Source organism: Plasmopara halstedii, assembly GCF_900000015.1.
Source record: "Plasmopara halstedii genome assembly, contig: Scaffold_2061, whole genome shotgun sequence".
NCBI classification, from domain to species: Eukaryota; Oomycota; class Peronosporomycetes; order Peronosporales; family Peronosporaceae; genus Plasmopara; species Plasmopara halstedii.
In genome coordinates, this window is record NW_020188969.1 from 1,526,746 (window position 1) to 1,541,711 (window position 14,966).

The 14,966-nt window shown below is 44.0% G+C and overlaps 6 protein-coding genes across 6 annotated transcripts in view; 2 read left to right on the top strand and 4 right to left on the bottom strand.

Annotated features, from left to right (window-relative positions):
- The window catches only part of PHALS_02837 (Uncharacterised protein family UPF0489), a gene marked incomplete at both ends in the record, with an annotated part of 2,559 nt that extends 1,522 nt beyond the window's left edge, over positions 1–1,037 (bottom strand). The window contains 5 exons of the mRNA XM_024717291.1: positions 31–213; positions 275–517; positions 580–631; positions 685–915; positions 981–1,037. Of these exons, the coding sequence (XP_024582804.1) occupies positions 31–213; positions 275–517; positions 580–631; positions 685–915; positions 981–1,037 (766 nt within the window). The remainder of the gene's footprint in view (positions 1–30; positions 214–274; positions 518–579; positions 632–684; positions 916–980) is intronic.
- A 253-nt stretch (positions 1,038–1,290) lies between these two features.
- PHALS_02838 (uncharacterized protein) lies at positions 1,291–2,978 on the top strand (the record flags this gene model as incomplete). Its single annotated transcript, XM_024717292.1, has 2 exons — positions 1,291–2,145; positions 2,211–2,978. 2 exons carry the CDS (start codon positions 1,291–1,293, stop codon positions 2,976–2,978), a joined length of 1,623 nt encoding a protein of 540 aa, XP_024582805.1.
- On the bottom strand, positions 2,977–3,668 carry PHALS_14896 (uncharacterized protein). The gene has a single exon (XM_024717293.2). It carries the CDS (start codon positions 3,407–3,409, stop codon positions 2,993–2,995), a length of 417 nt encoding a protein of 138 aa, XP_024582806.1. The 5' UTR covers positions 3,410–3,668; the 3' UTR covers positions 2,977–2,992.
- A 2-nt stretch (positions 3,669–3,670) lies between these two features.
- On the bottom strand, positions 3,671–4,361 carry PHALS_02839 (Uncharacterized conserved protein; the record flags this gene model as incomplete). Its single annotated transcript, XM_024717294.1, has 3 exons — positions 3,671–4,047; positions 4,107–4,213; positions 4,288–4,361. 3 exons carry the CDS (start codon positions 4,359–4,361, stop codon positions 3,671–3,673), a joined length of 558 nt encoding a protein of 185 aa, XP_024582807.1.
- Positions 4,362–4,650: 289 nt separating this feature from the next.
- On the bottom strand, positions 4,651–6,645 carry PHALS_02840 (hypothetical protein F443_12708; the record flags this gene model as incomplete). Its single annotated transcript, XM_024717295.1, has 1 exon — positions 4,651–6,645. One exon carries the CDS (start codon positions 6,643–6,645, stop codon positions 4,651–4,653), a length of 1,995 nt encoding a protein of 664 aa, XP_024582808.1.
- Positions 6,646–7,123: 478 nt separating this feature from the next.
- PHALS_02841 (uncharacterized protein) lies at positions 7,124–7,736 on the top strand (the record flags this gene model as incomplete). The annotated part of the gene is made up of 4 exons (XM_024717296.1): positions 7,124–7,256; positions 7,326–7,485; positions 7,570–7,586; positions 7,654–7,736. The coding sequence occupies 4 exons, from the start codon at positions 7,124–7,126 to the stop codon at positions 7,734–7,736; spliced, it is 393 nt and encodes a 130-aa protein (XP_024582809.1).
- Between the last annotated feature and the right edge of the window lie 7,230 nt (positions 7,737–14,966).

Genomic DNA, 14,966 nt, shown 5'->3' on the forward strand with positions numbered 1-14,966 from the left:
TATCAACGACTTGATTGAATTCCAATGTACGTTTCGAAGCGTTTTCCATTTTATCAGCTGCCTCGAGACGATTCATCCACAACCCGAATTCCCTTCTTTCAAAATCTCGCTGCTTCGGCTGCATAGAATCAAGAGGGGTTACTTTGTAGCGCACAGAAGTGAATACTTGCGTTACAATCTTCATAGCTGCGTGGTCAATGTGCATCTCTAATCCTAGAAAGTCAATAGAGCATTCCGTTAACAAGTCGACGTAGGACTGTCTTTTAAATAGTACCTTTTCGAAAAGGATTCCACGTCGAGAAATAGTCGAGATCAATGTCGAGGATAAAAGCTTCTGTATTGGTTCGTGCAGTTGAAATTGCATTGGTCGCTACAGTTGCACCGTCATCAAATGAGCTTTTCATCTCCGTGACAAACAGGTCCCACGCTTTTGTCGATGATGGATTCATCTCCTCAACAGAACAATAAAGCTCGTCCTCTACGAAATGAGGTAGCCCGCACGTCACTCCCATAGCTCCTAAGATATCAAGTAAGATTTTGTTACATTATCCACGATACGTTTAATCTCGCTGTACTAACCATTTAAATTACGTCTTCCGACCTTGAGCTTTTGAAATGCTCCACATGGCATCTAAATATGTTGATTGAGGTATGAAATGCCAATTAGTCTGCGATAACGCGCACCTGCGTTGCCCATGAAGGTTTAAGCCACGTGATTTGATTCACATGTCCTGCAAACACCAAAGGCAGCAAAAATTCTGCAATCCCTGCAATAGACTCGTCTAGCGTATCGTACAATTTTTCAGGATCAAAAATTACATTGGTGTCTATATTCGCAGAGAAGGATAAATCTGGATGTGCATCCACATGTATGACGTGGATATGTGAGAAGGGCAGACAATGCTGGCGTATAGCCTAAGTCATCACAATATGTTTAGTAATTTATCAATCACAGCAAACTTGAGTTATATCAAAAGAACCAAGTGGATGTCCGGTAAACAATGGTGATGGTCGTCTACGATTACTACAGTCGTCATTGGTTTTACCGGGTCTTTTTATAATATTATAAAAGCAGTAATGAGGCCAAATTTCAGCACATTTTTAGTATATGGATACATGGAGTATACCCGTGATACAGAATTTATTATACATTCATCAAGCCATTACCATTATATACTCTTACTTTGAATCGAGAATGTAGGTCTCTGTAACTTCGAAACTATTAATGAAGAATTTAGATAGAAGCTGGTAATAGGAACGACTCTTGTCATGACATTCTAGTATAAAAAGATGGTTGATCTTATCGAAAAGATTGGACGCTTTTTCGCTGAGCAAGAGGCTCAAATTCAGGAAAGATTTAGTCAAGTCGCCTATCCTGTAGTCAGCAAGTCCTCGTCATGGAATGCTAAGCCTTTATCTTCTAATCATAGTGTAAGAACGTCAGAAGTGAATCGTGAATCCTTTGCTGCCAATTCTAGCTTGATGAAAACTCGACGCAACAACTTCATTAATCGACAACGAAGAAGTCGAGTTGATTCTGTAATGGAACCTTTTGATTCATTTCCTGTGTATAGCCCGAATAATGACAAGAAAAGTGATCAGCTTCAAGATAATTTCATCTCACGCAGATCGTTCTCGTCTTTGTCGTCATGTCCTGTTAGTAGTAGAGTCTCTAGTCGAAAGGATGAAAGTGAGGCATCTCACACAAGCTCCATTTTGCATGAAAGACCGCGAAAGCCGCGCCATATACATCAGAAACATCGCAAGCGAAAGAAAAAACGTGCAATCAACCACAGCGATAAGCATTCTGATCCTAAAGCTGAAGCAAAGGCAAATGTTGCGAAGATTGCAGCGGCGATTGCGCTTGCTCAAGAGCGGGCAAAGCGCATTCATCAAGAGAAGCTGCAGCTTGAACGTGAGCAAGAGATGGAACGTCAAGAAGCTGCAATTCGATTGCAAAAGCAAATGGCCAAGATTGAAGCTGTGCGTGCGAAATCATTTTGTCATTCCACTACTTCGAATCCTACATGTTCAAACGGCAGCTCAGAGAATCAGAACGATGGATGGGGTATCGATCCACGCTTTGGAACGGAAAAAACGTCGAGTGCGTTCATGACAGAGCTTGAAACACATCTACGAGAAAAGGTATCTTACCAGTGGTGTTTCCATTTATTTTGAATGCACGACTAATTATGTTCTTTTATCTGCAGATGTCCTTACACATGCACTTGAAGCAAAGCTATACCAGAAAATCGAGACAGCGTGAGCGTATTTGTCAAAAGTTTGACAAAATTGTCGAAGAAAATGCTGTTCAGAGTGCTAAAGTAGCTCGACTGTTAGCTACAAAGGCGACACTAGAAATGGAACTCTCCGAGGTCCTTGAAGAAACTGCACAAATTCGACAACGTCGGAGGGATGTGGAACTTGCTGATGAGCAAGAGCGACTGAAGCGACATCGAGAAGCAGAACGTCTTTTGACAAATCGACTGCGCGAGGAAGAGTGGAGTAGCATAATGAAGGAGGAGAAGGAGCGGTCTATCATAGCTGCGAAAGCTCGAGTGAAAGCCAGCAAACGAGTTGAAGCTCATTTAGCCAACCTACGGAAACTAATGCAAACTTATCGATATGAATCGCGCTATTCGAGCGGTGATGCTTTGTCTAGCTCCAGGAGTAACAACAATCACAGTGATCATAGCAATAACGATTCGTGGGTGCCTGAAGAACGTGCTCAAATCAAAAAGAGAGGTCATTGTAACAGCAGTAGAGAGCAGAAAAGCAACGAGATAGACAACAATGACACATCGGAGAGAAGTCCAAAAAATGCGAAGGAGACTAATATGTCTCTTGAATGGCAAGTGCCAAACTTTCCAGATCCAACGATATGTACGAAATTACTCATGGACCTGATCAGTGATGACGAAGACGAGCCTTCAAGTGATCCGAAACATGTTTCTCATGAAAAAGATGATAGTTATTAATGTTTTCATCTTTTCTAAGTAGTGAGATAGTTGTATATGATGTCACTCTTTTCATGACACGAGTGTACAATGCTTTGCACGGGGACAACAGGCAAATTAGTCGATAAAATGAACGATCGAACTTTACGAGCAGAGGCGACCGTCGATAAGTCAGCCTTCAATTCTTTGCTCCCAGCTATGAAGTTGCCTTGACACTCAAAATCTTCAAAAACTACGAGCCGTGATCCTTGAGGGTAGTCATCAAGGGCAAAGGCAGCGACGTTTTCATTTTGTGTACATAGCGGATAGCAGCGATTTGTATGATTGAAAAGGATGCGTCCTACGCATTCTTCAAATCTCGAGTCTGTGTACATAAGTACATTGTACATCGACGTTGCCATGTGGCAGGAAGCGACGACGAGGTTGATGATAAGGAAGATTAAGCTTTTCATGTATCTGCTGATTTGATAAACATGTGGTGGACATGCACTAGATTATACAAAATTGTGACATCGAGATAAAGTTCTGTTTTCTTGCGAATATTTTGGCATATGAATATTGGGAAAATTACAAAAGTTAACACATCGGAAGTATTATCCGATAGAATACCACTCATCAGTGCATTGTTAGACGGTCCTTTTGCTAAAGGGAATATTACGTCTGGCTCTACACAACAAGATGTGGTTTTTGTTCGATATTTTAAAAGTTAAGATTCACAAAGTTTTCATCATAAAATTGGGATCTCGTCGGTATTTTGCTTCAAATCGCTCCATCCACTTGTCTAATAGGTTGGTAGGAATCGTCATGTAGCCTTGGCTACTGCTGCTTGAAAACGAGCTAAGGTAATTAAATAAATCTTGGGCAATTTTTAGTGCAAAAGCCTTGCGCTCCTCCAATCCACTAGCCTCAATTCCCAGATTCTTGACGTTATCCAGGCTTTCAATAGATACACCAAGCTGCAGTACTGGCTGACCCACAACATCAGGATGCGTTGGCCAAGACGTCCTAAAGATAGCGCTGGGTTTTTCAGCAAACACAGTGCCCAGCAATTGCCAATTCTGTAGCGCTGGTACTGCAAAGTACAGTACAGCTATTGCAACAGGTACATCAAGACCACACTCTACGATGTCACAAATTACATCTTCTCACCTCCATACCCAGGGGCTACAGGCGAGCTTGGTAATAAAAAAAATGTGAGGTCCGTCACTTGAGTCGGCTCCAAAATATCCACAACATAATGCGCTGGCCCAATCCCGCTAACAGTTTAAAAGTTAATCGTTAGACAGGAATAACTCGAGGATACATATACTAGATGATACAACTAGCGCACCAAAAGTCGGTGATAACGGGGCGACCAGCAATCACAAGCCCAAATTGGGCGATGGCTGGTGGCATGGCATTCATTTTAGAAAATGCGGCCGAAAAGTGTGTAGAGAACGTAATTCATATGTTCCAGAAACTTTTTCGATCATAATAAATTAGTAAAAGTTAACTTACTATATGCAATTGGCTTGGAAGCTCAACCTCTAGAGCTTTAGAAAGTAGAAGTACATGGCAAAGAGTCTAAATCGAACGACGGCAGATAGAATTAGTTTACGCCATAACATTTAAAAGCTCAGGAAGGGCACAAATGAGTCAATTGTAACAGCAAAGGATGTTAGATTGAATACATGTAATACACTGTGACACTTTTTTAAAAGGCCACCTGCTCGACCGAGGTGTCGCTATTCTGGTATGCAGACTCATACGCAGCATTTGCTGGTTTAGGACAGCCAAAATAGTGTTCCATGTCTTGACGCCAATTTCCGTACGTGATGTTCTGTTCGCCACTCTTGATGGCTTTGACAATTCGGAGGCAACGGGGCTCTTTGGCTCCCCATAAGGCTTTGAACGCTTCCGAGTAATCCTGAACTCCGCCTAGACATTGTTCTTCAAACATACACATTTGTCGCTCGAGATCGGCGGAAACTTGGGGACATTTACCTCCCATTGTGACTGCTGTCGTTGTATACCAAGTAGATACTTGCTTCTCTTCAGCACACTCCCTCTCGACTATGATCACATCTACGTTGGTGTTATTACCGTCATACTGAGGTGAAGGTGCTTGTGATACTGGCACAGGAGGAGGCGATGTCACAGTAGTAGTGTTGGTCGGAATGGAGTTGTTACATGGAGCGGTAGAGTTAGTCAGTACTGGTTTGTTCAATGGAACCGAATTGCTAAGGGGGGCGACGTTTGTGGTTGGAATAGTATTGGTGATCGGACTGACGATTGTTGTTGGGACATTGTTTGTTGTCGGGACATTGTTAATTGTCGGGCTAGAGCCGGTTTTCTTGTCATCGCAATCTTTCTTCCCGATAATATTATTCTGCTTGGTATTTATTGGCCATGTGCCCCCCTCGGTTTCCTCTTTAAGTCTGCGTGCTCTGCCAAAGCCCCAGGGAATGCGAAACCAGTTGGGCCAGCTTTGACCAGATGACTGTGGACCGAAAAAAGGCATAGCTGGTGCAGGGATTGGAGCGGCAGGTGGAGCTGGAGGAGTAGCACGAGTCACCGGAGGTGGTGCTGATGGGGTGGTACTAGCTCGCGGAGCTGGAGCTGGAGTTGGTTGCGAAGTACCGTCGCAATTGTTGTACATATCAGCAAGTTGGCCGCTAAGCTCGTACGAGTAGCTACTATCACCCAAGTCGCGAACATCCATAAGACCAGCGAACTGATTTGGAACGCCAGCAAAGTAGCGACCAATGAGTGGGTCTTGATTACCAGGAATTGGGTTGATTCCGTTGACACCCGTGCGCATAACAATGACATCAGTTGGACGAAATGTGCCGCCACTCCTTGTAGCACATGAAGTCCATGCAGCCGGATGAGCTGCTTTTTGAGCAAACGTCAGTCGTTGCGTCCCGACTCGACATTTGTGAAAGATTGTATGAACAGCATCAACCATGGCATGATGCGACCAAAAGAGTGGTTCTGCTGGCGATGCAAACGTACCCATCGCCCCTTGCAAATTGGCGTGAACATTGTTATGGCAACCTTGCTCGATATTTGGCGACATTTGACCAATGTTTTGAGCACTGAAAATTTGCTGATAGACTGATGCATAGCTAGTGCTCGATGGAACACTTGCTCTTCCCCAATCTCCACGCGGTACACAGTGAGCACAAGCGCGTCCAGATACAGCTCCAGATTGGCAAAAATGATTAAGTGGCGACTGTGTGATACAGCGGCCCGTATTCGCAACATTGTTGATATTCACAGTCCGTTGTGATCCAGTTGTGTAGCCTCCAAGCTCTCGTGTGATGGCTGAACAACTGCCAATAGAGTTGCACGAACCAGCAAGCATGCGGTTGTTGGCTCCCACCCAATTGTAATACGGCACAGTCACACAGGCAAATCGTGATCCTTGCCCACGCAACATATTTTCAAAGACTACAAGCAGCATACGATGCCAGTAGATAAACATGCATTGACGATGGGCTTGCATCTCCGACTGCATCTCCGTGTGCATTTCGATGAATTTGACGTAAGCACCAGAATCCATTGCAGCAGCAAGAGCATCCATGTACGTGCTCTTTTCGGTAGCTGTCATTGCATCCCAATCTTTACGAACTCGCGGACCGCACTGCGCGTACACTGGAGACGTTAACGCTAGAAACGCAACGCTCAATAACCAGAGAAGTGTCATGACAACTTTGTATCCCAGTCAAAAGAGATGAGATTGTGTTTGGCCGATTGACAGCGAATCGGAAAATGAGATTCTATCGAGATCAAAGGCGACGGACTGAGTCGACCTTTATGGTCATCTTTTCACGCAGAAACGCACACTCTACACGTGGTGGATAATGTTTCAATAGAGTAAAGTCATATAACACTTGCTCTAACTTCAATGTCATGCATGTAGAGTCTTTGATTGTCATCATCATATTAATCATAGCAACCATCTCTGCCAGTAGCATAGCATAGTCACGCTTTTGTGCAACAGATGTAACTGGAAGTAGTAATTGCATCTCTTGTGAAAAATATATGACGACGATGACAACTTGGATGCTATTAATGATACAGAGCAGATAAAAAGAGCATTTGTAGGACTGTTAATATAGAAATAATTGGTGGAGTGGTCTACATATTAGTATTTCTACGGGTACACAGTAACGTGATTACTCATGTCTAGGGATTATATACTATTTTATGTACGGGTTGACCATAGCTGTAATGCCACAATACTAGTCCCCCTCCTGTTTCACAACGCTTGCTCATCACTTACGATAAGTGTGGTTATAGTGGAATGGTGTGACGGTAACTACTGCATGCATGATGAAATCGTAATCCTTCTCGGTGAAGCTTTGCTTTTGACATGTGTGCTAGCTTATAGATGTTCTATCACACGCACTGATCCCGCATTGCTGAGAAATAAGGGTGTACCCTCTGGCACATCCGTCGTAGCATTCATTACATTAGCAACATTGCGAGAACTGCGCTACTGCTGTCTAAATGGTATCGCATTAAGCCAGCAATTGAAAGGCTGGTGCTACAGTGTGGCGTCAAGTTTGATGCAGCGAATGGTCGAGGTTTTTTAAATCAATACGGGGGGAGTGCTATACTTGAATAGCGGCCAACAAATTCGCGGTAGTTATCTTGATGTATTTTCCCTTACAATTTCGTATAAATGACTTTATTTTCTGGTTGATTGTAGCACCGTATACTCGACTGGCGACCACATGCTCAACATACCGTCAGAATATACAAGCATATATCGCGGGCGCATCACTTTCGTAATGTGGCGTTTGCAATTAACTTTATTTCGGGCCCCACTTTGCTAGAACACACAATGAAGAGCCACTTCACTAAGCTATTCTCGTTCAAATGGATCACGTCAATCGTGTCTACATCCTCTTGTTTGCGTGATCAGTGCAAGATTCAACACGAACAATCATGCCTTCGTTGCTAGGCATAGGCTGTGTCACGCTCGGACACGAGCGCAATTTGCCGTGCTTCAGACGTCGAAACAGAGGCGACACTGCCGTTTAAATGGTCCTGACCTGCTGGGGATCCACATTATGGATTCGTTTAAAGATAGAGATCATTTCTACCGCACAAATTTCACGTTGGTGGTGCAGCGTGCGAGCCATGAAGATTTGTAGGCTGTTTTGCCCCACTCCATCATTTTCCGGCAATAAGGATAGCCGGAAAATGAGTGGGCCGATAATTTAAAAACTGCTGCTGGAGCACTCGCAATATCATTTACTATCTTTTGCGTTGGCTAGTCCCCAGGGCAGAAGGCAAACATTTAGAAATAATACTAAGATACAACCGGTGATCGGTGACGTCTATGCCTGTTTGCGTTTGTTCTGCCTCAAGTTGATGATCACAATAACGTTGTTGTCAAGAAAGAGTCTCGACCAGTAGTCGCTAACTGGTAAATACCAGAACTTATCGGTATGGACAGGTTACTTCCGCATGTTGCACTATACCATAAGTTCCACAGGGGGGAGATAGTGCGCAAGGATAAGCGGTAACATAGGACTCATATGATCAGGGATCTAGTATCGTGACTCTTAAAGATCCACGAAGTAAATTTTAAAACGTCTGCAGGATTGGTGATAGTAAATAACCAGCGCTCAAGCATCTTTTCAGTAACTCGTACCTTACGTATGTTCTTAACAATCGGCATCTGCAGCAAACTTCATTTGAACTTAGAGAGTTTTGAGACTAGTCTTATAGCCTCCAGTCGGTGGGGGGGAAGATTGACCTAGGTATCTTTCTTCGTTTAAATAAACGATGATTACGTCTTCTGGAAGTTCTTGCCAAATTTACATGTATAAACGAGACAAATTTTCTTAGTCCTAAGCCTCTTTCGCGAAAAATAAAAGCGCACATTTCAAAAACGTTTTGACTCTTAGATTCCGCGTCAATAAGCGTATAGGGGTTGACTTGGGCGCTGTGACAAGGAGCAAAATCGAAAGCCTCTTCAGTATCTAATCTATTTCTAGCTCTACGATATCAGGGGTGACATAAACTAAAACTCATTTCTAATTAGAGTAATTATACAGATGCTGACTAATTCATACAAGGAATAGTAGCATACTTGACGTGTGGCTCCCTGCTCACGAGTGCCACCGATTTTCCCTCTACTGAGTCCCGTCATCTCGACTATCGATGTCTCGATTCTGATGTTTATCACAGATACACTGTGCAGAATGATTATCGTAAATTTCTATCATTATACAAGAAACAGCTTTTGGAATGTGTGGGTAATAGGTATGCAAAATTAAAGAGTTTACCGCGTCTCCACGTCCGCACTTCACGATGGACTTGACACGATCTTGTCATTTGAAGACACTGCGAAAAGGTAACCCCTTCATGAGCATCAGCTGCGCCTGGGGTTTCACTACACCCTCTGCACTTTATCATGTCTGTTCTGCAGTCAAAGTTGCACTGGAAGTGCCTACTATGCAAATGGCTGCTTGGGCCTTCGCAAAAGCGCGGTCTTTGTGACTGACGCTCCCAAAAAAATATTGATTCGAAAGCCGAGATGCTATCTGATGAGAGCGATCGAATCTATTCTCCGAGTCTCGCATGACTCGACATTCCATTCTTGCTTGACGATACTTGGCCTAGTCACTCTAATGAATGAAGGCGCATATTGCGCTGTATCTCTTCGCTACGCTGGCCTCGGACTTTGAGCCCATTCCATCGTCTTAACTGTAACTTCACCCGCTGTGGAGCCCACGTCAGTCCATCGACAACAAGTTTGATTTGAGCCACGTCGACTCAACCCGAATTCTTTATGCCGTTCAGGGGAAGCCTGCCGCGCTGGTGCGAATCTCTGTGTACCGGCCCTGCGTTCACACCAAGAGCAACCTGACAGCGATAGAGTCGCTTCGTGGGTGTTTATTGAATACACATATCTTCACTTCCCAGGAGTTCCGCCTACATATAGAGCTATAGTATGGTGAAACTGATTCTTCTTAAAGGATGTTCCTTGGATATTTGAACCAGGTAAATGTGTGGATGAGTAGCAAATTCACTTATCGCACTGGGTGAGATAAATTTGCCGCCTCAACCGCTTCAATATTTTTAGCAATCTTCCGCAAAACGTATGTCCATCTAGAGCGTCGTCTCTTGATCGATTTTGCAAACTATAATATACGACGCAGGTGAGAGGGCAACCCACCATCACTCATCGTCATGATACAGCTGTAATAGCTAGCAATCAATGAACTGTTCGCCGCAATTCGGTTGCCTACCACTAGAGGGAAACGCGCTGGGCCGGACGATCCTGCTCTCCTTTAAGGAAGATTAAGGATGGAGTGCTCCTGGTAGTACGCGATTAACAATCTTGCCAAAGCATAATTTCATACTATCCTGATTTTTAGAATTGATTTTGCCTCTTCCATTTTTGGCGCATCCGCCAGCTCGACAGACATTCTTCGTGAGAGTGGGCTGCTAGTTGCTTACCGAGCAGTGCTGACGGATGGCAACCCGCCGGTTGCTGGATCAAGCAGTTTATCTTTACTATTTTGGAATGCCGACTCTATTCGGAAGTCACAGCGTGCATTCGAGCTTCACTATCGGACTGCCTGGCTTGAGATATCTCCAGCGGTTCAGATCTACGTCGTCGCTTCAAAGCAGAGGGTAGCTCAAGGACAGGGAAGTTTGAGACATTGCTGCGCCTGCAGTAAAGCTCTTCATAGAGCAATATCTGTTCTTGCATTCACTTTAAGTCATTCACATTAACATTTAATCCCAATTCCGTTACGTTGTAACTTAGACAGTCGCAACCCGGTCTTAGGGATCGCAGACACTCCATGTCATAGTCTTACTCATTTCAATAATTTGCTCAGGACACTTTTTGTATTATTCGCTTGCCAATGGCATCGTCATGTTGCTTAAGTACACTTCAACTTTTAGTATTGCGTCGCATACCATGCGCATGAAGCCCATGCCCCCGAGATAAATCATTGATTTTGCTTCGAAGTGTAGCTAGCTTGCTATCATAAATTCAAATTTGATGGATAGAGCTCCAAGAATGAGACCTAATGCTACATCGGGGCGGTGTTGAACGCACCCGTGAATATAGCAAACCATTTGAATAAAAGGAAGAAGTTCTTTAGAGGCATATACTGCTTATTCAACGCAAATGTCGTAAGTAGGAGTAACCTGTCCCAGCACCGCGGTCTCTCCGCCCAAATACTTCGGAAAATACCATCTACACACTATTACCGCGTCTTGGCTTATCCAGCGTTTGCGAATCATTTTTTCTTTTTGGATTCAAGCACCTTGAAAAAATTGCTAAATATCGTTCTAAATCCCGGATCACTATTCCATTGTATTTCTTCCTGCAAGCCGTGTCGGCAATTTCTTACTGAGGGGGTGCTTGGCGGCCCCCTCCTCGGTCACACTCTGAGGATTTTATTCTTTAATGCATATCCGATGCACACATAGATATGTTCAATCATTAAACATTTATGAGTTTTCAATACATAGCGCTCAATGGCAGTATTCGCCCTCGAAGTGGCAATCCAATAATATTATATGCCCTGTACCGTAATTTGTACTTAAGGCTCTCGTCGTAACTGACCCCTACATGCTGAATGTCGTATGAGCCACAGCGAGCATAGGGATGAGCCGAGCGTGCAGCCGCGTGATGTAATGAAGCGACACCTACATATTTGAGATACTTGCTTGATCAATCTTTCAGCAGTGCAACATATGACATGCCTGATCCGTACGCTGTTCATTTTGCCTAAATAATTGGCGCTTTTACCTTCTTGATAGGCGATATTTCATATTCGGTGCGACGGAAAAGCCCACTTGCCAATACGTTAAGCCATCCCGACTTGTACTGTAACATCAAAAGTATACCTGGCATACTATTTTGTCATTATCTGTGAAAACCATGGTGACAAAATCGCTTTCTGCAACGACGCACGGTCTTAACAGGTCACAAACGGCTGACTACCAAGCAGGGGTATCTGTACACAAATTGTTCCTCATCAAGGAAATGTGATCTTCTCTACTGCTCTAAGCTAGCGAGACTCAAACAGGATCACTCGCAAATGCCATTGGCACCCGCTTCGAGATAAGCGCAACCTAGTGCAAAGCGTAAAGCGTCGCAGCAGACACGGAATAGTATTTGGCGAGCCAGAATAGAGGCGCAAGTGAGACTTTATTTCATAACATTATAACTGCAAAAAGTGACGCGCTCCAACACCATTTGACACATTGAGACCTTTTGAATATATCCTGACATATCTACACCAATGTACGAATACTATTACGTTTGTTATCAAAATCCATGACAATGACAGTAGCTGTGATATTTCCTTGCGACCGTAATCAAAATCCATGACAATGACAGTAATTGTGATATTATCTTGCGACCGTAATCATCGTAACACTATCCACACGCAAGAGTCATGACATGTCGACGTAGTTTTGCATTGTACTTGTGCGAGTTGATGACCAGGTCAGAACACTTTTCAATTTCATGAGGAACAGAGGACCTCAACAATCTACAACAACTCCAATCATCAATGGATCCAATTCATGGCTAAGCTTTCAAACGAAGCAGCCCTCATCTATAATAGTAGGTAGCTTCTTTACGCGCATATACTCAAGCAGCGCTCGCAAGCCTTAACTGTATTTCACATCCGACTTACCGTGCCTTGTATGATTCTCGATCGATTTATCGTCCAGATAAGCTATTGCCATAATGTGACCTGAACAGCTGTGTTCACCCGACGGCCGCTGATCTGCTTGACGGTTGCTGTGGCACATAAACCGCGTCCTGCTTGGAGTTCTCACTACAGTAAAAGAGATGTCACATTATCTTATCGGCAATCTATTATATCGATTAAACAGGACGAGGGCACCGAACAAGCGCAGCCGAACATACTGATCTGCAGCAAATTTATAGAAGGAATCAGCATTAGCACCAACATTGTACCGCATTTCGCTAATTATAAGGATTCACAATTCGCTATATTACGTCGCTTTTCAACACAGAAGTCGACGCAGAGTGGGAATATTTGCTTTCTCTGTCAAAAATTTACGTTATTCATTCAACAAAGGATGAAAAAATCTGTAGGAGTTCCGAACTTCGGTATCTAACAGACAAAGTATCCTAAAAAATCTTCAGTTATTGCAACATCACCTTTTATCTGGGACAGCCATAACAAAAGCAACATGGGAGGTTGTAAAAAGATATATTTCGCGAATGTCTGTCCCGACGATCCAGGCGTACAGGTATTGACGTTGTTGTCCTTTCGTTACGGAGGCGAGAGTTAGCGGACTATGTCAATCAGATAAGAAATCCTCATGTTGCAATGGTGTTAGACCATCAACCAAAGACGGTAACGATTGCATTTCATGCCGAGTATAAAACGGGTACGGTTCGCCTAGAGGCCGTTCAAGATGCGTTACGAGCTGCGTTTGATACTGAGAAAGGATTTGGGCTGCGAGAACCAGACGATCAACCAAAAATATAAGCTCGACGAACAAGCTACAGGCGATGGATCTTAGTATGCTGATAAGGTAGTGAGAGGCTCTTCACCGCTGCAAATGAATCTACTGTTTGAGTGTAAAACACTTGTACCTGATGTGCTTTCTTTGCGTTCGACTGAGTTGTTTGAAAAGCTTAGACCCATCGCAAGGTCGTATAGCTAAATCACTGCGGGAAGACATCGAGCGTTGATAATTGCATGGCGGCCAACTGAAAAGAGACCGAGGTTTATTGTACTCCGTGGAAGTCGTGATCAATGGGAATGCTCTCGCTTCGTCGAGCCGTAATAATTCCTGCTCGATAAGGATCCATGTGCAATCACACACACACTTTTGATTTTCGCACAAGCAATGAAATAACCAGACACGGATACGATGTCCGTGTGAGTAGTGTCGAAGTTTTCGTTACACCTCTTATGTGAGATCGAGGATTCTGACATGACAACGAGTTTTTGACCACATACCTGAGCTCAAGATATGACTTCATCCTACTTAAGAGTCGACGAGCCATGGGTCCAATAAAGCTAGGTGCCTGAAAGCGAATCGGAGAGCCGTTAGCTCGCCTCTGCTAAATAACATATGCCCTTTAAGCTCGGGCATGATGCTGCAAAACCTCCCAGGCATAGTTAGCAATAGCTGCCTCAAGATGAGCTTGAAAAACAGAAGCGGTAGTACGTCGAGGATTCGGGTAGAGACGGTAAACATAAATTATGCATCGCGATCTCTAATGTGTCGTGATTGCCAGTGTTTATGTCGGGCAGGGTAAAGCAAACTGTGAATTGTCGTCTCCTTTGTAACGAACGACAGATAGTGGCAGCAACTGGGTTGCGCAATCCTGTCAGACTTTGGGGGGGGTGAAAGGCGACTGAAATTCGTGAAGAGAATGACCAGGCCTTAGCTCATCAGTGTCTTGACGCGGCGGGACTGCTGAGTCAGCACATCTTGCAAAGCAGTGAAACATCATGGGCACGTAAATAGAGTGAATGGAGTAGACCAAGGTTCATTTCACTACCTCCGAAATAAGCTCTTATAGATCGAGAGAAATCATCGCTCTAGGATACTTGCGCGGAAACACAAGTCGATGAAGATAGACGCCCATCTTTTGCTTAAAGACTGTACGATCGGACCCATTCTCATGCGCGTCTTCTTAGCCAGGAATTCGCAGGTGCGACGCACAGGTACTCCGTTTAAAGTGTGCCCAAACTCAGGACCATCCTTCTTTCCTTGCCCTGAAGAAATATTTCTCTTTCCCGATTCACAAAGGACTGGGCTTTCAATATCTGCATTCTCTCGGTTGGTCATGTCTCTTGTCCTACCGTCGCAAGATCGAGGCGCTTCCAAGGTGTCTCATCAGCGCATGTTATCAGCTGGTCCCCGACTCCAAGCGAGCAAAGACCGCATCCGGCCTCGGCTACAACAAGAACCACAAGCCCACGAAGCTGATCTGGTTCTATTGAGAACAGGTATCATTTAATGGTCCGTCCTCAGGGAATACAGATTTGT